We start from the raw sequence: 26,274 nt of genomic DNA, 5'->3' as shown, positions 1-26,274 counted from the left end.
CAAGGCATGTTGAACAGCATAGTCAACCTGGTCTTGAAAATTGTTGCATCTCAAAGGCTCCTCGACCGTACCATCTTGAGGACCCTCACCTTTATCATCCGAGCCATTCGCAACACCTTTAGTCCCCTTAGGATGAACTTGTTTCAGGTTCATCGGCAGCAACCACCTTCACCTTTTACTTCTGAATGAATGTTCCCTAGCAGGTTTCCTTGAACGAGTTCATGAATTGCTGCTGAGCACTCTTCATCACTTGCTTAAACTCCTTCTGTTCTGGTGATAACTTGTCTATGGTGACTGGGACGATGTTCCCAGTCTCAACCTCAGATGATGATTGATTGGTCCCCGGAGGTTTTGGATGCTTGGCCCCCGGAGGGTTTGGAGGCTTGCCTGTCGATGCCGGTGATTGTTTTTCTGCCATGAGAAAAGTTGTCCCACTGGGCGTGCCAAAAGCGTGTTGATGCAAAAAACACACACTGGCCTGGAAGATCTGCTTAACTTCAGTGCAGGTCTAAAATCTTGCTTTTAGGTTCGTGAGCGTCCAGTTGATTTGATCCTGCAATCAACAAGAATAAAGACAAGAAAAAACCGCGGTTAAATCCATAAACGATAGCCGATCGGCCAGTCGCCGATGAGTCAATGACATATCATTTATCTTCGAGCCGATGTCATATCTGAATCGATCAACAGTCATTAATGAATGAGATAAGACTAAATCTACTTGATCAGCTATAGATATTAACAACATATAATCCCTACTTCAATACATATTTAAACTAAGTGATTGGGATAGATCGGTCACCATGTCTCGTATAAATCACTTAAGTCGAAATATATAGTAAAGTACTGATTATATAGATGTTTATAGCATAGCTGATCAAATATATCTAGCATGTACCGGCTAATACTCCGATACCACTCTATATTAAGATATCAAAACAAGCAGAATATATCAAACGGGAAGCCTAATATACTCTGATGTAATAAGATCTTAATATAAAGGACATATTTAGCATATCAATCGAGCATATAACATATAAAGTAGCTAAACCAGATAAGATGGGCTGAAACCCCGATGCTATCTCCCTTGATGATCATAAAACAAGCTAGATATCATAATTATAGATATTACTTAATAGATCGAACTCAACCGATTAAACATTAAGCATAAAAACAAGTATAAGATCTAGGAAAGATGATGAAAACCTCTAAGAGATGAAAGATACACAATATAATCTAACTTAATAACGAAACATAACACTATCGATCACTTCCTAACAGTAAGAACCAGCCCATAACAAGTTATATAACACAACTAACAAAGATTGCAATGTGTATATGATAACTTGTCAAATTACATAAACAGGATTAGAGTGTCATAAAGATGGAAGCACTAATCCCGAGATCGCAAGCCGCCATGACAAGTTTACCTCTAGTTGAAGATCGAATCGATGTAGCTCAACACGAAAGCAAGAACTCGTCGAAATAGAACGAAAGTAAAAAGGGTGGCGATGCGCAAAGAGTATATTGAAATGATGTTAATTGATTACATGGATTCGGGTCATATTTATACCCGAGATACAAAATATGTCCTTGCCGGACACGACTCTTATCTCTAACAAACTCTAATATACCCTAAGTCTTTGCGGCGGACTTTTGCCCAAACATATCTCTAAGGAAATTACATAATATCCTAATTAATAGATACAGTTGTCTTATTTAGAGCTTTATCTTTATCGTGGCAATCCTTGTGAAGCACGTCAATCGATTCTAGAAACAGCCCCGAAGCCATTTTCATCAGAATCGGCTATACCAACTCCATCGGCTGTATCAGCTGTCCTCTGTCCGATTCATCTCAGCCGATGCAGACTCCAACCGATGCCACCACAGCCGATGCATACTCTGTTCTTCGAATCTAACTCTTTGTCGAATCCGCTTCGATTCCAATGTTGAACCTGGTTCATATCTTACTAAATTTGGTTGTTAACACTTGCGGAACTCGAGAGCGTCGACCATAGCGGGTGGTTTCGGCGCGAAGGAGCTAGTGTCCCTCAACGGTGACGGCCATGGTGCGGTGTTCACCGGCACGGGGAACACGGCCCTGCCCCCGTCCCCGTCGGCGGAGCCGGCCGTGAGCGCCACGTGCGTCGGAGCTCTTGTTCTCCCTCACCTCGCTCGCCGGCAACGGGGTTTCCGCAGCTCTCTGCTCTTCCACCTCCGCCTCCGCCGCTGCTCTTCACGCGCCGCCGCCACCTCTTTGCCCTTCCTTAGCCGTCGTCGTGGCCCGTGAGGAGGCCAAGGCCACCGGATCCAGCGACCCCGGCCTCCTCGCCGTCGGATCCGGCCGACCGAAGTAATAGGACGCTGGCCGGCGCCGTACTATTCATCTACACCATGCTACTGCTCCCTCCCCTCACCTCTTCCCTTCTCTGGATCGACGGAGCCAACAGGGGTAGTAATGGCGGTGGCGGTGGTTGAAGGTGCTGGTAGGTAGGTGGCGGCGGTGGGGGGTTGGACGAGGTGGCGGCGGGGGTACCGCTGCCGCCACCATCAGCCCGCGCCTCCGCATGGCCGCACACACCACGTCCGTCGGACCTGACGCTGGTGCCTCCTCCCTCCTTATTCCTCTTCTTGTAGTAACGTCAGCAGGGGGAGGGCGGACGCGGTGCCCATCGGGGCCTGGGGTGGCGGCGGAGCTGACCGCCGCCTGTCGGATCCGGTGCCCCCTAGCCCCTTCTTCATGCGCCACCGCCACCTCCTCGCTCTTCCCTAGCCGTCGTCGCCACCTGTCAGGAGGCTAGGGCCACCGGATCCAGCGAGCTCGACCTCCTCGCCAGCGGATCCAGCTGACCGGAGTAATTCGACGCTGGTCGGCGCCATACTCTTCATCTCCCCAATGCCTCCGCTTTCTCTCTCCCGCCCTCTCACCCCGCTCGGTGGGGTGCCGGATTTGCCGAGCAAGGTCGGCGGCGAGGAGCAGGGGCAGCGGATGTGGCTCGCGCCGTCTCCGGCACCGCTGCTCGCCCTCTCTCTTACACCTTCCTCTCCTTCCCCGGCTGGAGCTCCTCCTTTCCTCTCTGGCGGCAGCAACTGCTCAGCATAGCGCCGGTCGAGACGACGACAACGGCTCGCCGGGCGGCGTGCGAGGACGGGCTCGACTGCGGGCCTTTTATCCACCACCATCCGCTTCCAACTCGCCGTGGTACAGATCCAACTAACTGGTGTTCTCCTCTATCCCTCTCAGCTGCCGGAGAGGCCCTCTCCTCCCACATGCTGGCACGCCGCACTCTTCGTCAATGGGGTAAAAAACTCGTGACATCGCGCGGGAGTTGGGTAGCAGTTCGCCGTCGACGACGAGCTCCAACGACACCACCACCTTTCCCTCTTGTCTTGGCGGCGAGTGATGGTTCCAGGGGTGCCAGATAAAGTGGCATGTTTGCACCTACTGTTACCATGCATTACAAGAATTTAGACCCTAAACCCTTGCACAGTCCTCTTCGAGCAGAGCTGGTGAGTTCGTCACCGTCACGGTCATCTCTCCCAAAACAACCAAAAAACCTCACCGCGGCCATTGATAAGCCTTGTGCTGGAATATGAAATATGCAGATGAAAGCTCCTAGATTTGTACTGCTGAGGAGGAGCTCCGTGTCCTTCTTTGGCTTCGAGAAGCAAGAATCCGCACTGTCCAAATGGGCGAGAGCAAGAACACGAGAAACCAAGGTGAGCATTTCATGGTTTCACACCTAAATTGTTTATTGCATCTTGGTCAATATCTAGCTCTTGGTCCCATTTATTTTGGACCAATTAACCTGAATTCCACACAAATTTAGGTTGGAAAGGGGTTGTCCAAGGATGACTAGCTCAGAAACTGCTTAGAAACTTGCATTTCAGCACTGGCTTGAAGGTGCAAATCTTTTTTTTTCTACAGATACTGTGAACTTTTTTAAGTCTATAGTACGGCTTTAAAACAATTGCATGTGATGTGTATGTCTAATCAACGGTAGAGAACAAAGCCACAATCGGTTTCGTACTTTCGTGTGTAACGAAGCAAGGCAATAGTCCTCGCTGAAATTTAATTAGCCCGTCGTATATCAAAACTAGCAAATAGGCGCGCCAGTTCATCTAGTTTATATCCTGTACATATTCATTGAGGCTTTTTTTTAAAGCGTATAAATTTATATAATTATCTAAAGTGTTGGTTTAATTTTGTTTGAATTTATATGAAAAGGAACCAGCCCCTTCCTCCTCCTCGGCGCCGGCGCCGCCACCTTCATCGTCTGGCTCATCCTCGTGCGCACTCCCGCTAGTTCTTGCAGCGTCTGGCCGACGGAGCCGCGCCGACGTGCTACCGCCGGCGGTGACAATGGAGTATCGCTCCGCCCGTCGCCGTCGCGCCCAACCCGTCACCGCCTCGTTGCCCCGTCTCCCACGTCGCTGGCCGCCAGGCCTCATCCTCTCCCGCCTCGCCCTGTCGGCTGGCCTGCCCAGACCAGAAATGTGAGAGGGAGAGAAAGGGAGATAGGGGGAGTGATGACGTGGCATCCTGACATATGGGTCTCACGTGGGTCTCACGTTGACTCAGCTGCCACATCAGATAAAACCGGGTCAAAACCACCAAAGATCTAAAGTAAACGGTATTGTAAGTTGAGGATATTATATATCTGGTTTTGCGGTTAGGGGATGATTTTGTAACTCGATGACAAGTTGAGGGACCATTGATGTACTTTTTCCTCTAACCGAGACGTCGCTCCGGCCCGTCCTGAATCCCCGGCCCATCTTGATTTGCGCAGGCTTCGTGCTTAGGGTCAAATATGTCCCAAGTTAACGCTTGCTTAACGGTGTTGGTCATGCCGTACGGCACAAGGATGGATTACTCTTTTTTTTATACTTTCTTTTTGCATGGAGGTACGGTAGGGGACAACGGTGTCATTTTCTCTTGTAATTAAGATGGTGCTAATTACATGCATGCAACTGATTTAACCTCGATTCTACAAGCATATAAGAGAGCGCTGATTAAGATCACTGATCGTCTGATCACATGTCATCTTCGGTTATCTCGCAGCGCAGGCGCAATTCATCACGTTCTATGAAATTCCTGCAAAAAGGCCAACAAAAACGTTTAATCAATGAGTGGAAAATTTATGTATGAACGGATATAATACACGGAGGTCTAACAGCAACTCTAACAGGTTGGTCATCCCACTCTATAAAAAAAATAGCAAACATGACAAGAAAATAGACTGCAATAGACTCTCCGCCATTTGAATGGCTAAGCCTCTCACTGGCCAAATATGCAGGAGGGATGGCCAAACACCAACATCAAGTAACACTGCCCTGAGTAGGGCCAACGACAAGAGCTACCTTACCGCCACCACCTCGCCGCACCGATGCCAAGGTCCTCCATCACTCCGGATCCAAGCCTATCGGAGTTGCCACCGTCTTCCCCAGCTCGAGGAAGAAGGTCCCATCATCACCCTGGTTGTCGACTCGAACACAGGACAATGAGGTGGGAGGATGGCAAGCTAGAGTCTCCTCCTGCACTCCTGCGCCACCTCATCCCAGCTTCACCACCACCATCTCCAGCATCATCCCCCATCCCCATTGCCGGAATTGAGTGGAGATGTCATTGCCATCACCGCCACCGACCTCCCTTGCATCCCCTGTTATCATTGCCAGTGAAGGAGTCCTCCAGCGTTGTCGAATAACATAGCGCATGGCGGCAATATCGTTGCTGCCATCATGCCCACAAGTGAATAGCAATGCCTCCGTGAATCCCATCACCTCGAGCAGTCGCCGCCATCACCACCCCATCCGATGCAGCAGTGCAGTCGCCACCTGGCCCTGCTGACGCTGCCATCGTCGTCAGCATATCCATCCTAGGGTGCCATTGCCCCACCTCCTCCTCCTCCCTGTCATCCTGCTCCCCCCATCTCACCTTGTTTCTCGCCCTCCTATATGGTAGGCTGCGGCGGTTGTGGCGATTTGGGCGGCGACGACGGCTTGGGCCACGGTGGAACAGTCGGCTGCACCTGTAGTTTGGGCACAGAAAGCGGGGACGCGGAGAGAATAACGTTGTATTACTCGTGGACAACCAACGGTGGAGAGGAGAAGATTGGAGGGAGGAAGAAGAAGTATTTAGAGACCGACAGGAAAACAAAATTGACACCGTTTAGTTGGCAAACTGGCTAAATAGATATTTGGAGATGCTCTAATAGGTGAGCGGTCTGCGCATGCAGATGAGTTTAGCCTAGCTCATTTACATATGTCTTTCTGTATAAAAATATTTAAATCCGAAGTGACATATATAAACTTTTATTATATAAGCTTTAGACATGTATAGACTTTTTTTAAAAAAGACACATTGTCAAAAAGGAATTTGCATGCGAAAAGTTTGCTAGATAGCTTTTATTTTACGAATCGGCCCTTGGAAAGTGCAAAGTTTAATTGAATATATAGCATGGAAAGATTAAAAAAGATATACTACCTCTATATTTTAATGTATGACGTTGTTGACTTTTTATCTAACGTTTGACCATTCGTCTTATTCAAAAAAAATTTATGTAATTATCATTTACTTTATTATAAGTTTATTCGTCATCAAATGTTCTTTAAGCATGACATAAATATTTTTATATTTGCACAGAAATTTTGAATAAAACGAATGGTCAAACGGTGATTGAAAAGTCAACGGTGTCATACATTAAAATATGAAGGGAGTAAAACCCTAGGAGGTTATAGCCAGGAAAAAAACAAAAATACCACCAATCCACCACCCCGTACCGACGTAGCCTATCCACGTACTGCGTGATTGGTTATCGCTAGATAGCCTATTGATATGGGGACCACCTATACATTTGTCGACAAATTTTGTACTAAAAATTTGACAGATGTAGTTATAGTACAATCGTAGTGTAATTACACTGTAACTTATATGTAATTACACTGTAACTTGCATGTAACTACAGTGTAACTTGTATATAAGTTTGCATGTAACTACAGTGTAACTTGTATATAAGTTTGATGTAATTTTGAATCTTTAGATCTATTACAAGATTTGTTTTGGTGAGGAAGAAAAATAAAATCACAGCACATACATGTGTAAGGATTTGTTTCCACAACCTCTATTGTACCGAAATAACATATTACGAAGAGATTTTTGAAAGTTACATACAAGTTACACTATAGTTACAGTGTAATTACACTACAATTGTACTGTAATTACATATGTCAAATTTTAGGAGAAAATTTATCGACAAATATATAGCAAAATCGATTGATATATACACACTATAATATAATTTTGAATTCACGTATTTATGGTTGAACTTTCTCTATGAGGCATTTATTAAGAATTTAATATTAAGAGATTCCGTGAATATGTGCGTGTGGCATGCAAGATATGATATATAAAAAAAACACAAGCAAGAAGGATTATATATATGAATATGAGATTAATTATCGATCAGTATATATGTACCTTTGGACGTACTTCCAGCGGCCAGGCATGATCCCTTGCAGGATGTCGTTCATCAACTTGTCGCAATCCTCCATTTGCAGGAACCTCTTGGCCTCGTTGTAGCAGCGAGGCAGCCTGCCGGCGAACAGCTCGATGACGACGTCGGAGAGGTGGCGGCCGACGGCGTCGACGCGCACCTCCTTGGCGTAGCAGCAGCGCCAGTCGAAGACCCGCAGCTTGGGCGCGCGCAGGCGGAAGTACGAGTACTCGGTGAAGCTGGCGCGGAAGAGCGTCTCCACGCAGAGCATCTCGTGGCTGGACGGCGGGTCGGGCTTGCCGCCGTCGTGGCAGGACACGCGCAGCGTGGTCAGCTCGTCGGCGAGGACGGCGATGGCGGCCGCCGTGCCGAGCGACACGACGCTGACGTCGGCGATGCGGAGGTGCTTGAGGCGCGGCATGGTGGCGGACGTGATCTCGATGCTGCCGGAGAGGGTGCAGCCGGAGATGTGCAGCTCCTCCAGCGACGGGAAGGCGGTGTCCTGGAGATAGCCTGGGTGGAGCACCATGAAGCTGTCCTTGAAGGTGAGCGACTTGAGCGCGCTGGCGCCGGGGCCATGGACGTGGGGCGGCCTCACCGAGTACCAGCACGATTCCATGGACAAGCAGGCGGTGGCAGCCGGCAGATGCAGGGACCACGGCCCGGCGTCGTCGTTGCGTAGGTTCTTTGGGCAGTTGAGGAACAGCCCCAGCGAGGAGGCGGCGGCGAGCGCGATGAACTCGTCGGCGTACCGGCACTCCATGGGCACGTCCTTGCGGTAGGCCAGACAGAGCCGCTTCACGGTGTCGCGGTCTGGCCCCGCGCAGCGCCGGCGAAGCGTGCGCGCCATGCTGTCGACGCGCTGCCTGCTCTGCGTGGACAAGGACGACCCCTGGGCCCCGAGCACCGACATGATGAACGACAAGGCGGGGAGCTTGGTGTGGAGGTGCTTCCACCGCCGCGACACCGCGGCGGTTCGCACGGCTTCCTTGTAGCGGACCATCGACAGGATGTGCAGCAGGATGTCGTCGGGCAGCTGGCTGATTAGGTCCTTGCCTTTCCTCCTCGCCATCGTCGTACGTACCTCGTCGATCGCCACGAATATTATACGGCAGGCACGCGGCAGAGCACTTGTATATAGACACACAACATCTTTGCGGACATGGACGGATAGTCGGTCTCCCTTTTGGACTTCGATCGCTACTGTAAAGACGTGTACCAAACGGGGATGTACGTGGTATGTACGTACGAATCCCAATTCACCTACCTTGCACACAAGTTATTGTAAGACATATATATTACTTAGATCAATCCAATAGAAATCATTGGCCTCACCGCCGTCCGAGCGGGTCGTCGAAAACCGTGTGGCCACAAGGACAATGACGGCAGGGCTTTCTTTTTCCCTGAGGTCACGGGGTCGGAGTACTAGATATGGGATGACAATGATCAAGGCACCGATAGCCGTGACAGTGCTAGGCCGGAGCCGGTGCCTCGAGGGGCTGGCTGCTGGCGGCAAGGTCTGATGAGGCAGCATCGACCGAGGCGACGATGACAAGGTGGTGTCGTTGAATCCGGTGTCCACTGCGAGATCCAGCCTCCTTTTGTTAGGATCTAGCCTTTTCGGCGCGGGCGACCGACTCATCCCCTGCGCGCACCCGAGCTGACAGCGACAATGAGGCAGCGGGGTGCAGCTATGTGAAGACGGCGTGGCTTCGATTGTGGGCACGACCATGCAGAGAGGTGATTGCGAAGCCAACCGGGTAAGCGGGCTATGTCCGGTCGCCGACGTCGAGAGGAAGGTGGTGGAGGTGGCGGCGGGGATAGAAGGAAGCTGGCGGTGTCGGCTGGGAGCAGAAGGCGTCCTCTCATGCTCCTGGCGGAAGGCTGGCTTAGCGTGGAGGCCTGCGGCTGGCGGCGGTAGGCTAGCGCGACACGAGGAGGCGTAGCTGGCGTTTGCGGAGACCGGCGTGGTTGGTGGAGATGGGACCATGGGAGGCTGGTGCTACGAGTGGGTGATGGAGCGAGAGGTCAGTACGGGCAATGGCATGGAGGCTGGCCCGAGTGACGGCGTGTGAGGCCGACGTAGTAATGACAGGGAAGCCAACACAGTGGACGTAGTTATTTCTTGTTGATTGTAGGATCAAATCAACCGGCACGCTAGCATACCCGAAGGCGAGTTTTGGACCTGCACTGGAGTTAAGCAGATCTCCCAGGCCTCGTGTTTTCTGTCAACATGTAGGGGAGGCTGGTGACGGCATGTGTGCCATGTTCCACGTCGAGGCTGGCTGGCATGGGGCGTTGGTAAAATGGTGTTCATGCACTGACGGAGGTTGGCTGGTAGTGGAGCAATGGAGCATTTAGCTATGGATCGACAAGGAGCAGGCGACAAGTAACGACGTTTCGGGTATCATTTTTCTTCTTGGAGGCTATGTCGAGCCATCCTTCTTTCTCTAGTAGGGTTGCCAAGTGAAACCCTGTCTTCAGGACCTTGATGGACGGCGGCATCGATGCTCATCATCGATTTTCTCCCTACAAACGTCGTCTAGGAGGCCACCTTGCCAAAATTCTTCCAAATAGCTTGTGTGTGCTCTTTTTATATGTCTGTCCTCTCGTGACAACGCCCTAGCTAATGCAAGCTGGCCATGTTAGGGGGGGGGCATGTGTGGGGTGTTCCATTTTTCTCTCACCCTCTCCCCCTCCAATACTGGATATAATTGAGTATAGTGCTCGGCTGATAAGGTTTGTTTTTGGGCAGTTCGGATCTTTGTTAGTCTAGAGGCGGCCGATCACGCTTACATGCGTCCGGTCCGGTACTAGCCTTCTCTTGGGTTTTATTTAGGTGTTTGTCCGTGCGTGGTGATCGATTTTTTTTCTTTCCTGACTACTGCTTTTCAGTGTGTTAGCCTTGTAATTCTTTTCCACTCTATTCAATGAATAATGACACATATAGTGTTGGTAGTTATAAAAAACTCCTATGGCTCTAGCCAGCCTCCCATTCCCATAGTACCCAGGCTACAATCTGATCTGCCCTGGCCGTCGTTGCGTCGATACACTCGCAGTGCAATCCTTAAGCTTCAGGAGGCTAAAACTATGGTATTATCACAAAACTATATATTTTATATATTTAATGTGAAGTAGTATTATAAAACTATAGTTTTAACATTAAATCTATATCCCAAAACTTTATATTTAGGGTGGCATTACAGATTTAATAGCAAAGTTTTCACAAAAATATAAATTTAGTGACAATTTAGTTATAGAACTCAAAAAACTAAAGTTTAGTGATAATTTAATCATAAAACTTGCACACACTGGTGGAGAAAGAGGCTTTACTCCCGGTTGGAAACCTCTTATAGTCTCATCTTTATTCCCGGGTGAAATAACCGGGACTAAAAATTCATCTTTAGTCCCGGTTGGTGTTACTAACCGGAACTAAAGATGGTGGGAGCAGTCCCGGTTGATCTTTTTTTTTCTCAAATTGATCTGCTTCCTAAATATTCCCAATCATATCCCCAAATCATCCACAAATCAAAGTAGCATCACAAATTGCTAAGAAATGCATCACAGATAACGAATACATCACATCACAAAATCTCAAACAAAAAATACATCACAAATCCTAAAAGAAATACATCACAACTCAAATACATCATAGATCAGATCCAATATCACATACATCACAGATCAAATCCAATGAATTATAAATTCAAAAAAAATCCAGCATAAGATTGTAGAGGGTAGGGCGCCACCGGCCTCCCGGCCCCGTCCTTCCGGCCTCCGCCGCGCCCGCCCGACCCCGCCCGACCAATTGATATTACCAACCAGGACTAAAGATCAAAAAATACCTCTCAACTTTTTAACCGGGACTAAAGATGCTTTTTAGTCCCGCCCGACCAATTGATATTACCAACCAGGACTAAAGATCAAAAAATACCTCTCAACTTTTTAACCGGGACTAAAGATGCTTTTTAGGACTAAAGATCAAAAAATACCTCTCAACTTTTTAACCGGGACTAAAGATGCTTTTTAGTCCCGGTTTTTATTAGAAAATGGACTATTGTGTAATTTGGCCGACCGACCAAAGATGATTTTTCCACCAGTAACGTATATAATACGTTTAGTCAGAAATTTAAGAAACTTAGCGTTGAATCGCTGTGATCGATAATTTGATGAAAGTATCGGTAGTTTTATAAAATTTACTCTAAAATTAGACGTAACAACAATATCCATTATAAAACTTCCTCCAGTACTCTAAAGAGATCACAATCCGACTAATTAACAACCTCGATAGATATATCACTGATATCTTGTCTGGCACACAGTACAGATTACATGCACACTGGCTGGCTTATTATTTATTGTAAGTAGATTGATTAGTGGAAACTGTTACGATAATTAGCAGCACAGAGAGACATGCGTGCATACTAGCTACTAGTAGTAGCTAGCAGGTGGGAGGTGCGGCGCCGGCGCCGCGGCGGTCGGACGAACGCCGGCGGTGGTTCCGGCGCCATGCTTATGGAGCCTGTGCTGGATGGCCTCCTCGCGGTGGAGGGCCTTGTCCTGGTGCAGCTCCATCTTGGCGGCGGCGACCCTGGCCTTAGCGCGCTCGTGCGCCAGCTCCCTCTCGGCGTGGGACCTCGCCGTCGCCACCTCCTTCTTCTCGTCGGCCTTGGCCTTGCTCACCTTCCCCTTCGCCTTCACCGCGCTCACCTTGTCCTTCACCTTCTCCTTCACCGCCTGCATCCTCGACCTTTCTTACTTTAATTATCAATCTGATGATCTTCTCCGATCGATCGATCCTCACCAAGCTAAGCTTGCAGTGCGTATGATGGGAAGTAAGGTTGCTCGAGTTGCATCCGATTATATATATGCTGCACTTGGACGACTTTGGTCGATGGACAAAGACGATCATCATGCATGAATGGCTGTTACGTGGACGCGATGCATGTACACCACGTCGATCGATCGGAACACCAGGACTGGACACACGTCCCCGCTAGTTGCGATCGAGATTCTTCTGGATGCACCACCTGTACAAAACGTACGGCATATGTTCTTCTCCGACCAACATGCTTTCTGCCGACTCCTGCTACTAAAAGCCACATCGTTTTCCCGGCCGCAGGACCTTGGTTTGGTCGGCGGCCTCCCTCTCCACCACCACTACGAAACCGGTCATTCGTAACGAATTAATTGTAGATCTTATCTATGTTGATGGATGATCTGCTCACTAATTAGTGATTACCGATATAGAGATTATCTGTGTTGATGGATATATTGCACGAAGTATGTCTAGTTTCGTGATAAACGGAGACGCTGAATTTGTAATTTTATAAAACAAGCTCGTCGGTCACACAACTGTGTGCGATCATGTGTGATGAATGGGAAACTTGAAAATTAGCAGGGCTAGTTAGCTCATTGAGTGTTGCCGCAGCACCAGCTTTAGAGAGATTATAGCCTTTGAAACTTGCTTAATGTTGTAAAGGCGGTGCTTTTGATGCACTACATTTGTGCCTCCTCCCGAGGAGGTTTGTACAGTTTTTCCCTTTTCCTTAATATACATCGGTCGGCATTCTTCACCATCCCAGCGAAAAAAACAAGCTTTTAAATTTATAGTTTTGTTATAAATAATGTAAAATACATGTAGTTTTTGTAAAATTTAATCTAGATTATACAGTTGTGGAAGGGTACGTTTTCTGCGCCATCGATCTTGTCCACTTGGCCTAATTAATAAACTGCTGGTAACTACTTCTTCCTCCCCCTGCTGCTGCTTGAGCAGAATGGAAGGAGGCCCTGGAACTTGTTCGCTCCCGTCACCTGCACCTTCAGATGCCTATTGTTTGGCCAAACGGCATATTCGTAAATGAGAAGTAATTTGTGAATAAAATTTTTATATACGTGTTCTTAACGACCTAAAAGCAAAGATTGAAAAACAAATTTTAATGAGAAAAACCTGAAAATTAGTTTTAAATCTAGTGTTAAAATTTTAAATTTTGTCTGATAAGTATAAATATAAACGAAAAGATAAGATAAGGCCATATGCTTCTTGTTCATCATCTGCAGCTTGGCATTGGCTGAGCTGGGCCGGATCCGATCAGAACTCGTCTTGGGACGGGCCAGATAGCAACCCGAGTTCGGCATGTGTGCGTAAGATAAGAAATTGAAAGGAAACCGACTGAACACTATTCAGACAAAAATAAATAAATAAAAACTAGTAGTATGTTTCATATACATATATCAGTAGGTTAAAAATTTACTCAACCAGTGAAAAGGCTCTTCACTAGTATATCACAATGTTCCTATTGAATTTGTGAAATTTTCTACATATGAAATGTACCCAACAAGAATCATAAGCTAGCACCCCCCATGCATCGCAAGGATCTTGCTACACTTCCTATTCATTGTTCAGACGAGAATCATCATCAACCAACTCTAAGGAAGAAGAAGCATATGTACAAAATCACCTGAAATGCCAATGCACACCGCCGGCGACCACAATGGCCGGGATACATACAACAACCAACAGACGAACGATTTGCCTGGTCAGAGTAAAATGGCAACACGAACAGCACAGAATCTTTCTAGAAACACATGCCGGAACTAGTCGGACGCTTTATTTATCACACACCAGCCTCCTAATTCTCCAGGCAGAGGGTCAGCAATATGCCTTCCCATCGCATCTCTCTGCTTACAATTTCCTTTAACAAGGTCTCCACGGCAATTGGCAAATGCCGGCATCGGAGGACTGAGGTAAACAGGAGGACCAACAGGATGTTGGTTAACCATCGTTGCTCGATGAATCATAAACGGTATCCATGATGCGATGAATGGTTGGAAGGTTCAGGCCAGGGAACCTATGAGGGGCATCAGGGTGGAACTCGATCTTGACAAATGGCCACTTCATTATCTGCGCAGCGGTGCATTCTTCGTGTCCGTCTCCGATTGCACAGAAACGGACGTTTGGGCCATCATAGCGCTCCTTGATCCATTTGAAGCACTGCAGTTTCCCGACTTCCCAGGAGCTGTAAACTGCAAAGCAGAAGCAGATTTTAAGTAAATTAATCTACATTTGTTTATGTGTAGAATTCATCTACTTCCTAGTATGACAACAGTAGCCAACTGCTACGGGATTTTCTGGACATGGTATACAAAGGCCATCAATCATTCAAGAACTATCAGCACGGCCAATTATCCCATTGCATATTTTCCATAAACACGCAACAGAAACAAAATGCTCAAAGGAACTTTTAGACATACCATTCTCGAATGCAACCACATCATCCAGACGATAGAGCAAACATTTGGCAAGACTTGGAATCAGGGACCCTGATGTAACTATGCAATTGATGCTTGAATGTTTGGCAGTGGACTCAGCTGTTGATTTACCCATTGCTTCTTCCAACAACTTATGAGCTGCATAACAAGAGAAAAGGCAATTGAGCACTGAAGCAACAAAACTGATTGTTGAATTTGGCTAAAGAAAGAACAGTTAAGACAATATAATCTTGTTCTCAAAAGTTCTAACGCATAGTACACAGAGAAAAACTTAAAAACTCCTGACTTTTCTTTCAGTGAACATGTATTCTGAGGTGGCAACCTACAGTGATTAAAAGCATACATCAAGCCAGTGTTTTGAAAAAAAGGTCTACAAGGCCACGTACAAGGCCGCATACAAGGAACGGATGCCCCAACCTTGTACAGCTTAAGCCGCATAAGCACCCGATTATACCACATAAGCATCTGATTATGCCACATAAGTGCTACAAAACCACACAAAACCACATATCGCTTTTTGAAACATTGTATCAAGCAGAAGGGACATTATTTTGGTACATGCATTGTTAAGTTGTTGCAGGTCCTCTTAGTTGTAAACTCTTATAGCTTTGGTGATAACAATTATATAGTCCATAAACAAAAATGCCAGCCCAAATTTAATCCCACTGGTTGAAAGTAGAAATATCAGAAGCATGTTCTTTCGGCATTGACAATTTGGAGTACCATCAATTATGCAACATAAGGCTCTAGAAGATTCTTTGTGGTTGTAAAACCCTTACAACTTTGTTGTCATACTTAGTTCATCAACAGAACTGAAGGCCAAAGTATTTTTTTCTGCCAACAAAAATCAGATAACTAGTCCTTTTTTTCTAAATATTAAAGGAAAATAAGTACGAGTTAGAATACCTGAAGAAAGCCAACCATCGGTGTATTTGTCGGTCGCGCTATACAGATCATTCCAGACTTTGATCATGTGGTGGTCCAGAATTTTTTCCAAACCCTGAGAAGAAACACCAAAGAAGTTCAATTACTCATTACAAACATGAAATTGACAAAATATTAGAAATTAGTACTGGCATGAAAAAGTTCTAAATAATAACAACGAAATGAAAACAGAAGAGCTCTACAAAATAGATAGCTGAAAAGTGAATATCTAATGATGATGCTCTATATAAAGTCCCAGCACAGCACTTATGACTTCTAAGGCCCTATTTCTTATTATTGTTCCTAAATAAAGTTTCGCTAAGATCAAAACCTCTGAACAAAATAGCCTGAACCAAAACATGAAGTCCCAGAGAATCACTGAGGAGGACAAGTCATTTCAAAGAACTGAATATCCACTATAATCCCCACATAACTCCCCACCCCTGTCGCCTTGATACAAATTAACCTACATACTTCCCAAGAACAAACCTCTTTCTTGCTGTGTGTGGCAACTCTATTACAAGTACAGACCAGTGCTCAGCGTAAAGCTCACAATGGAACATCCCGCAAAAAAAAGAAGAAGATAAAAGCAACATACTTCAGTTAGCACCCTGCTACGATTTATTCCTAGACGTCATAAAGAATCTATTCTATTTCTTAATATAAAGTCCAAGCATTATAGCAACTAACAATGATTGATCAAACACCAGAAAAGTGTGCTGATCCATACCAGACACAGACACTCCATGGTATCAAATCTTGAACAGTAACAATATTCTTACTAAATGGAATGAAGCATCACAGTTTCGCTAGAGAAGTGACCTGAGCACTGCACCACATCCATATTTAGAAGGTTCATTCTTAAAAGGTACATTCAAAATATGCCTGACAGAGGGCATGAACCTTAGGGCCTGTTTGGATGGGCCAATATGGAAGTGAATGAAAGTTATTCTAATCAGGTGGATGGCCAGGATCCCTCACCATCCTAGCCCCTGAAAAAAGGCCTAGAGAAAGCAATATGGGGTGGATGTAAGAGAAGGTAATTCCTGTGATACCTTTGTATACTTCTCTCCAATAGCACGGTGCCTGTAAGCAAGCTTCCTTTTATTCAGATCATCATAAGGCGAACTAAAGCAGTCAGCTTCAAAATCATATGTTGTCAAGTCTTTCCCATCATCATATTCTTTGACAGCACTGAGAAAGGGTTCATTGTAATTCTCAATCTGCATTTTGTGTGAGAACAAAAATGATCAGTTAACAAATATGACATAAAAAAGAGTGGTTTACCCATGCATTAAATGAAACATCAGACACTTAAGTGCAGAGCCCAGCTAGATGAATTATATGAAGCAAGATTTCACGTACAAATGGATTCCAAAAAGATAACTACACGACAAGTACAGTGACAAAAAGAAGATACTGGCATGGACAGTCCAATTTGTAGAAACACTTTATCATACGTTCTATCTATTTCTGGTACAGTTGTCGTATCTATCTATCCGTTATATTATTGAGAGCTCACTAAAAGGAGCTACCACGTTTGCTCTAAAGGCATATAAAGCACCACGTTGGCCGGCGGAAAAGAGAAAGATCTCCACCATCCATCATGGTGGGACCAAATTATAACGGCCTAGATTAATGGCTACAAACATTTAACAGATACGATTCTATTTCAAGTAGACCCGCGCAACTTTGCGCGGGAATTTCAACTTGTTTCTATTACTAAAAAGGAAATCAATCACATCTACCCAAGAATGTGCCTACAAATATATAGTAACATGGCAAGTAGCCAGCAGATAGTAGTGGAGTGGAGCTGACCTCCTCATAGAAGAAATGCTCGTCACAGAGTTCCAGAATGAGATTCTCCCACCTCTTCCCTATATCAACACTCTTATCATGGTCCTTGAGGCCATCAAAGGCACCAGCATACGAGCCATCCAGCAGCGACTTGAGCAGAATGAGGGTTTCATCCATGTCCCATATGTACACATTCATAATCTTAATCTCGTCCCTGGTGGCATCAGCCGAAGCGGCGACAACCCCATCCATTTCACTCCTGCTCTCATCAACAACAACAGCAGGATTGCATCATCACTGTTATCAACCCAATTTCATCGATAAACTAGTACCTAAAGCGCCTACGGTAAGGGGGCAGACCTAACAAAGCTGCTATGAACTGCTACAAGCACAGCACGACGCCCGAAAGAGATCAGGAAGACGCTGGATGGGTCAGCTCTAGGCAAAGAAACCAAACCCTAGTCCGGAATGGATCCCCAATCCATGCCACGCGGGCTCAATCCAAGGGGAGAAGAATTGAGTGGATACCTCAAAATTGGACGCGAACCGGAGACGGAGGTCGGGCGGGCGGGCGAGCGAGCGAGGAGGTCGCGCAGGGGAGGAGGGCAGAGGGCGGGTCCGGGAGGGAGAGGAGGCCGTCGACGGCGCCGGCTTGCTCGCCGGCGAGGCGGAAGGCGCTGCAGATCGGAAGCAGAAGAGAAGGGAGATGGAGACAGTAGAGGAGCACAAACACAGAAATAGATGGAGGGGAAGGGGGTATTTTGGTCATTCTCCAATTTCTCTTACCCTTTTCTTGTGAAACTGAATTTACCTACTGGTAGGCTGTGATCTTGAACAAAAAAATATATTGATTTGTGCCATTTGAAATAAGCTTTTGTTTTGTGTCTAGAACAGCAGATAAATAGTAGTAGGGTATTGAATGTACAATTTTTTTTGTGAGAAATTTGCTATATGATAAGGCTGAGTTTGACCCATCATAACCGTTTGTCGGAAAATGGGGGCTTTCCTAAAGTATTTCCTTGTATAGAAGGAATAGGAGAATCTATTTTTCCTTCTTTTTTTTGTTGCGATCATGTAGAAGACGTACGTACATCACGTGCATATACTACACACACCCTTAACACACGTTCCGCGTAACGCACTGTCGAGACATGTTGAATTCATTATTGTCGGTTACTTCCACCTGTTAAGTCTTAACACATGTTTGCGTAGAGCATTGTTGATGCACGTGAACTCATTAATTATCGGTTACTTGTGCCTCTATGTATGTTTCGAAAAAACAAAACTTTCACTTTTTGTGAGGGGCTAAACCTTGGGTAAGCACTATATTTGTTATTGCGGTCACTTCCCACCCCCCTCTCGGCACCCAAAATGTTATTATACGTTGAATGATTTAGAACAAATATTTCAAGTAAACCTTCATAGCAACAACCTTATATTAGACTTTTTTTTCCTTTTGACTCAACAACCTAATTTAAGTATTTGTATAAAAAAGATATTGAGAACCTTAAATACATTAGTTTTATATTTGTAGCAAAACTATCTTTGGTCAATTTTATGAGAGACATACAAAGATTTATTATGTATCGTTGATTCAATCTTGAAAAATGCAGTCCACCAATTCTGCCCTCGATCAGAACCTCGAAAAATCTTCTCTGTTGCAAGTTGCTCAGTGGCTTCTTTAAAACCCTCAACATCAGGTTTAACTGAAGGACGGCTAAATCCATATGAACCATATTTATCATCGACGCTTGTGTTCATCCAGCTGCATTGCCGGATCATTTGGGGCAAGTATTATTAGTAGGGTTGAACAATAAATAGCTGTGGTTGAAATTATTCGGGATAAAAAAAAATATGACTAAACTTCTGCAGATAGGTATGTAGCTTGGGGACTAAATTGCCCTCACAGAAAAAGAAGCAATATTTTTGAAAAAAGAATAAAAAGAAGACAAAAACCAGCTTAAACTGCAACTTTTCGTGCCATCTTTATTAACTGATAAAGAACAATCCAAATTCAGTGAGGTGGATAGATAGAAAAGAAGGGGAATGCTTGCGTGTTTCCCATATTCAGGAAGCTTGTTAGTATAACTCGAACTGCTTTACTTTAATCTTTGTCCTAAGCTAGGACAAACAAGAACAATGCGAAACCAAAGCGAGCATATCAAGACGAATACACATCACTTCTCTCTCTTTTTTTTCTTCCAGAGTACGTGATATACTTTATAATCATGTTTATTTACTTGTCCCAGAGGAACAAGTAGCCTAGCCTGGCTGTTTTCGGTTCCAGCTAAAGAATCCCTGAACTTTTAGTGTTCATCGGAAACTTTGGTGATCGTCGCCAAGCAGTTGTCCACAGGCCGGGGATGAGGCAGATATCTCACCCTGCACTTTGGATTTGCCCTCTTCAGCCTGCACACAGCAGACAACTTTCAGTTTTGAACTTTGAACAAAGCAATTTTATCCTTTTTGGAGTTGGTATTCTGAAAGGCATAACTTTCAGTTTTGATCCTGGAAGCTACAAGTAAACTGATAATGAAATGAAAAGAGTAGAAGAAATAAAGACTGAAAAGAAGAAGAGAGGTGCAGCAGTTAGTCTTTTATCTGTTCACAATTAATCATGTTCAGTTAACAGTAGTTTTTTTTGTCATAAATATGTTGAGAGGAGGTTTACTTGTAACCCAGGAGAAAATGATGGAGGAAGACAGAGATCTCCAGCTTTGCAAGATCATTTCCAGGGCACAGTCTTGCTCCCAGTCCAAATGGAAGGAATGTTCCGGCTTTCGGAGGGGGTCCCTGAAAGAACAAAAAAAATTACATCGACCATTGAAACACACTGAAAAAGGCAGAGAATCGATGGAGCTTAATCTAGTTTGATGAAGAAACAAAAACTGCAGAAGAATGGATTGAATTTAATTTACCTCCCATCTTGAAGGGTTGAACATTTTGGGGTCAGGATAAACTTGGTCATCCATGTGCACACTTCTGTACCACAGCTGAACCTTCCACCCCTTGGGGATAAGATAACCTGCTGGGTTCTTCTTGGTTAGTATAACATTCATTCATTCATTTTCATTTCATTTCAAGCACTAGTAGTAATCAGTCGATGTGGTTCACTAGAGAAACAACAACATCAATCAGAATTCAGATGATGATGATTCTGATATGTCTTTAAGGGATGGATTTTCAGCTATGTGAAAACGCACCGTTCACAAAGATGTCTCTTGTGGCCTGACGGAAGGACACGAAGGAGATGTTGACGCAGCGAAGTGTCTCGTCGACAACCTTCAGATTTCATCATCATTAGCGTGCAAATTAGTTATGCAGTAATTACTGTGGTAATTCGGCTGGAGCAGTAGTATATTCCACTGTGTTAAAAATCATTTGCATATATGGAAGTGGATTTTTGTCCCTCGAGTGGACATCCTCTCGTTTTGTGCATGGCGTTCAAAAAAGTTATCAAAAAATTTAAAAAACTTTGTCAAGGTAGATGAATATATGATATATCTTTTTACAAACATGCAAGTTAAAATTCGACATATACAATTCGAAACAAAAATAACAAATTTGACAATGAATTACGCGTTCTATCCATCAAATTTGTTATTTTTGTTTCTACTTGTATAAGTTGAATTTGAATATGTATGTTTATGAAGTAACATATCATATGTTGATATATCATACTAATTTTTTTAAAAAAGTTAATGACTTTTTAAATTTCATAAAAAAACAAGGAGATATCGCTTTAAGAAATGAATAGAGTTTCCCTATATATATTATTATATTATACCTGTGAGAGGAAGTGCATCTTCTTGAAGTCCCTGAGGGTTAATCCGTTCTGCGTTGCTGGAATGCTTCTCATGATCTCCTCTTGCTCAGCCTGAACTCAAAATCAAATCATGCAAAATTTCAAATAATGCAAAAGTTCAGATGATTGAAACCAAATTTGGAGTGACAGGAAAAAAAAAGAAGCAGAGTGAGGAGTGACCTTTGCTCTTGCGAAGATGTCGGGGTTCTCCTGGAGGAAGACGGTGGCCCACATGGTGATGTGGCCGGAGGACTCGTGGCCGGCGTTGAGGTACATGATGAGGACGTCGACGATCTCGTCGTCGGCGAGGCGGCGGCCGCGTTCGTCCTCGGCCTCGATGAGGCGGTCCATCATGTCCATGGCCCCGGAGCGTTTGAAGCCCTTGGCGGCGGCGGCCCTCCGGCCGTCGAGCACACCCTGCAGCACGGACACGAGCTTCCGGCGAGCCCTGAGCGCGCGGTAGTAGGCGAAGCCGGGGAGGTTGATGGCCATGGCGCGCATGCCGTAGTTGAGGTCGGTGTAGCTCCGCTCCAGGGCCTCCATGGTGGCGTCGTCGGCGCCGCTCATGAAGATCTGGACGATGATCTTGAAGGTCATGCGCCTGAGCTCGGTGAGGAACTCGACCTGGCCGGACTCCGGCGAGGACCAGCGGCGGAGGGAGGCGACGACGGTCTGGTCGATGAAGGAGAGGTAGGTGGTGAGGGCGTCGAAGCCGTTGATGGGGGCGGCGGTGAGCTTGCGGATGCGGCGGTGGTCGTCGTAGGACATGTTGACGAAGGATTTGGGGCCGATGAGGGTGACGGTGGCCTTGGGCCAGCCGGTGACGAAGCCCTCGTCGTCCATGAGCACCTGCTTGCACGCCTCCGGCGTCACCGCCAGGATCGTCGGGCTGCTGAACATGAACGTCCTGTACACCCCTGTCCGCCCAAACCTGTGCCATTCTTCCATGCTTACCATCAAATTCCCATTCTTCTTTTTGTTTCTCTTTTGATTACTATCAATGTGCTACAATATTTGCTACTCCCTCCGTTTCGAAATATTTGACGTCGTTGACTTTTTACACATGTTTGACCGTTCGTCTTATTTAAAAAATTTAAGTAATTATTAATTCTTTTCCTATCATTTGATTCATTGTTAAATATATTTTTATGTGGACATATAATTTTACATATCTCACAAAAGTTTTTGAATAAGACGAACGGTCAAACATATGCTAAAAAGTCAACAGTGTCAAATATTTTGAAACGGAGGGAGTACTACTTTGTGATCACAACGATCAGTGATCTTGTTTTCAGTGTCAACTCTTGTTTCAGTTGTCAGAAATTAGAGCAAACCTGCCATTCTTTGCATTCCCATGCTTCCAAATCACCATAAGTTTGCATATTTTTAGTTCCGATTTGATTGTGATTAATAGCATTTCTGTTTCATTCCATCACTTCATTCGCTATGAATGTACTATTACAACTTTATTTGTTATAACTTCTGAATTAAGCTGCTGATGTTCCAGTGATATCAGTCTCTTGTTTCAGTTGCCATAAATTAGAGCAACTTGAACACACACACACAAAAAGAAGTGATTTTTTTTAACAGATGAGTTCTTTGTTACTGAAACTAGTACTCTAGTATATATGCAGAAGAAATATACTGAGATAAGTGAATGAAGAGACAAAAGTCATTTTGCTGTGATGCAGACAATGGTACAGACATGACAAACATTTTTCCTATGCAAATCTGAAGAACTGATCTTGCAACAATCTTTCTACTTGTGCCTCATTTGTGTTATCTTTCTTGACAAAAAGGCAACACATTGTTGCATCTTTCAGAACAGAAGGCATTAATCTATGAACAACACGTGTAACCATCTTTTTAACAGCGATTAAGATAATCAGTGCATAAGACAAGCAATAAAAGGACACCAAATCAATCCGAGTGTGGGAGATTACGTTTGACTAAACGACAATCAGGGTGAAGCGCACATATACTAATTTGGAAAGCACTGGGTGCTTTGTTTTCACCTAGCTATATGATATTGATTCCCATGGCATATATAGCAGATTAAACAAAAGCTAATGCATGCCTAGTTATGCCCACCGAATTTGTCTTAACAGTAAATATATGCAACAAGAGATCAGCAAGCAGTGTATTAACTATTTAGCAAAGCACCGAAAGAGATTTTTGTCCTGAAACTTTGTTCGGCAAAATTGGAATATGTTGTTGCATATCTGGAGTGGTGGAAATCTGATGATGGACAGTGGGTGCCACAAAATTTTCATTTCGGTGTCAGCAACCTAATGACTGGCTAAAACTAGCTCGTACGTTTATCTGGCTGTGAATTCTCGTGAGCCTACCACATTAGCATCAATTGCTGTCAATTCTTGTACAAATAAAGCTGTGCCGACAATTCCTAATCTGAGCCAAAAATGCTTAGACATCACTCAGCAGAATAGTACATGGCATAAAGCCATCAAATATCCCATGGTTTGCTGTTTTTACAACAGGATGGGGTTTTCTAGGAGTAATAGCTATACTTATTAGCTAGTGATTTCTTTTCAGGAGTGTGTTTGGTCAATGATTCAGACATATCAACATGAATATTTAACAGGACCGTTTTGAAGGATATGAAGATATGCATGCAAGTTCATAAAGGTGAAAAATAAATAAAATAAAAGGCATAATATATTTTTATTGCTGCGAGAAAAACACATCGGTATGGGTTTTGACAACAGGCCAGGGCAGGGCAGCATATCAGGTATGATGATGAAAAGGTAGAAGAAGAGCATCCTAGTGCAAAAAGAAAAGAAAAGAAAAAGAAAAAGAAGTACCATGCCTTGATGCTAGGGTCTGATAGATGGATCATGCATTGCAACAACGCTATATCATACTAGCAGTAGTACCATTCAAAAGGGGAGCATCTTTTGATGTTTACATAAATTAAAAAGCAACCCATCCATGATCCGTCCATCCATCCACAATCTTATTGAAATCAAATGGAGTATGGATCCATATTAAGGGGCTGTTCAGATTATAACTAAAACAAACATTACCAAATTTTGGCATTGTCAAAATTTTTACAATTTGACAATATTACCAAGTTTTGACAGGATTTCTTATATATTTACCAAAGTTTTATAAAAAAAACTAAATAGATATACATTTTTAACAACTTTACCAATTAAAATATCATTAATCTGAACAACCCCTAAATTCCCGATCATAACAACATCTCGATGGGTTTCATTTCCAGGGTCAGCCAAACCAAACCAAACCCAACCAAATCTCTCTCTCACGCACACCACCAATTGAAATTCTGCGTTTATATATGTGGGATTCGATCCAAGTTGCGGCGATCAAAGAGATTCAAAGATCACACTTGCATCAAAAGATCACTCTGCAGATGTGTGTGTTCTCATTCTTTAATTTCTTGAGATGAATGAATAATTAAGATCACTTCTTTCTTTATGCATGTATACGTGCATATATGATGAAAAAGAGAGCAAAAAAAAAAAAAGAAGGATCGATCACCGGTGGGGCCCACAAGTCAGCATTGGTGTGGACCCCACCAGTGACACGTGGCAGGAGGAGGGGAGTATGTTAGTACTGACCGTCGGATGAAGGAGGCGATGAAGGCGTCGGGGTTGCCGGACTTGAAGGCGCGGAGGAACGCCCACATGCTGCCCACCATCGGCCACCCCATCTCCCCCGGCGGCAACCTCGACCTCCTCTCCGCCCCCAGCGCCGCCACGCGAACCCAGTCGTGCGCCCTCCGCACCACCGCGTCGACCAGCACCACGCCGGCCACCACCGCCGCCGCCAGCACCCACAGGTCCCCCGCCGCCCACGCCGCCGCCATGCCCATGCCCTCCATCACCATCGAGAACGATCTATCGATGAACCAACGCAACGCAACGAAGGAACGAAACGCACGCAGAGACGAGTGTCGCCAAATGCTAAGCTCCTCCCTCTCAATATATACCCTGGCGACTGCCCAATTCCCTCCTTTATTTATTTATTTCTCTAATTTTAATTTACGCGGAAAAAAATGCGTGCTTAGCTTTTTTTTTTTTCGAGAGGACAAAAAGGGCTTTACATAATTAATCAAGATGTTCTCGATTTAAAAAAAGAAACCGATAACTAGGTTGATGATGTTTGTGATGCATTATTTGGCGATTAATTAATTTGTTCTCGAACCCTCAACACTTAATTACTAGTAGTGAGTTTTGTATGTATAGTAGCTCGATCGATGGGATTATTCATCGTGAGCATGTCCAGAGATCCTTTGTACTTTCTTCTTTGGACTCTTGTGGTTTGGTTTCGATCCATCTAATTTATCGCCGGCTTTTCTTGTACCCTAGCTTAATAACAACACAGTCCATCAATTCCAGTGATCGAAATGCAAAACTGATTAACCATGGTTTTGCTCTCCATATGTATCTAGCTCAATTAATTTGTATGTAGCAACGACTCCATTTACATGGCCACACATGGATATATTACGTATCTCTTCTAGCTAGTAGTTGCACGGTCTATTTCATCCAACTCGTATCACGTTGAGTTTAATAAAGCTTCTAATATCTTTTAAAAATAATCATTCAGATTGTTCTTCTGTAAAAAAAAATCATAAAGCTATAAAAGAAAACATTTTAATTTTTACTTGCGTATAGACTGTACTGAATTTTTCATATTCTGGTAAAAAAAAAGATGAGCTATATGCTAATATATATATATATATATATATATATATATATATATATATATATATATATATATATATATATATATATATATATATATATATATATATATATATATATATATATATATATATATATATATATATATATATCTGTGGTAGTCATCAGTTTTGTTCCTGATCGAGATGGTGGATGGTGGATCCTAAATGAATGAATGTTTGATTGACTAATTACTACCTCATGTGGATTGGTACTAAAGCTTTTACCATTTTGGCTGGCTTAATTAAGCAGCGCA

The 26,274-nt window shown here is 44.4% G+C and overlaps 4 protein-coding genes across 4 annotated transcripts; all 4 read right to left on the bottom strand.

Annotated features, from left to right (window-relative positions):
- Positions 1–4,197: 4,197 nt before the first annotated feature.
- LOC136357055 (uncharacterized) lies at positions 4,198–8,562 on the bottom strand. The gene is made up of 5 exons (XM_066311787.1): positions 7,475–8,562; positions 6,778–6,869; positions 5,933–6,026; positions 5,036–5,092; positions 4,198–4,477 (listed from the first exon to the last, which is right to left on the bottom strand). Exons 1-5 carry the CDS (start codon positions 8,560–8,562, stop codon positions 4,198–4,200), a joined length of 1,611 nt encoding a protein of 536 aa, XP_066167884.1.
- Positions 8,563–11,697: 3,135 nt separating this feature from the next.
- Positions 11,698–12,327, bottom strand: LOC4339887 (late embryogenesis abundant protein 6). The gene has a single exon (XM_015787073.3). The coding sequence runs from the start codon at positions 12,231–12,233 to the stop codon at positions 11,922–11,924; it is 312 nt and encodes a 103-aa protein (XP_015642559.1). The 5' UTR covers positions 12,234–12,327; the 3' UTR covers positions 11,698–11,921.
- Positions 12,328–13,941: 1,614 nt separating this feature from the next.
- Positions 13,942–18,351, bottom strand: LOC4339886 (eyes absent homolog). The gene is made up of 6 exons (NM_001420993.1): positions 18,012–18,351; positions 17,505–17,742; positions 16,742–16,909; positions 15,669–15,762; positions 14,745–14,900; positions 13,942–14,516 (listed from the first exon to the last, which is right to left on the bottom strand). Exons 2-6 carry the CDS (start codon positions 17,733–17,735, stop codon positions 14,266–14,268), a joined length of 900 nt encoding a protein of 299 aa, NP_001407922.1. The 5' UTR covers positions 17,736–17,742; positions 18,012–18,351; the 3' UTR covers positions 13,942–14,265.
- Positions 18,352–19,443: 1,092 nt separating this feature from the next.
- On the bottom strand, positions 19,444–25,230 carry LOC4339885 (ent-kaurenoic acid oxidase-like). Its single transcript, NM_001420984.1, has 7 exons — positions 24,891–25,230; positions 21,469–22,219; positions 21,271–21,360; positions 20,687–20,765; positions 20,402–20,508; positions 20,155–20,276; positions 19,444–19,892 (listed from the first exon to the last, which is right to left on the bottom strand). The coding sequence occupies exons 1-7, from the start codon at positions 25,157–25,159 to the stop codon at positions 19,790–19,792; spliced, it is 1,521 nt and encodes a 506-aa protein (NP_001407913.1). The 5' UTR covers positions 25,160–25,230; the 3' UTR covers positions 19,444–19,789.
- Between the last annotated feature and the right edge of the window lie 1,044 nt (positions 25,231–26,274).

Source organism: Oryza sativa, chromosome 6 (genome assembly GCF_034140825.1).
Source record: "Oryza sativa Japonica Group chromosome 6, ASM3414082v1".
In the NCBI taxonomy this organism is placed as follows: Eukaryota; Viridiplantae; Streptophyta; class Magnoliopsida; order Poales; family Poaceae; genus Oryza; species Oryza sativa.
The sequence above is the reverse complement of the archived record's forward strand: the minus strand, read 5'-3'. Positions and strand labels throughout refer to the sequence as shown.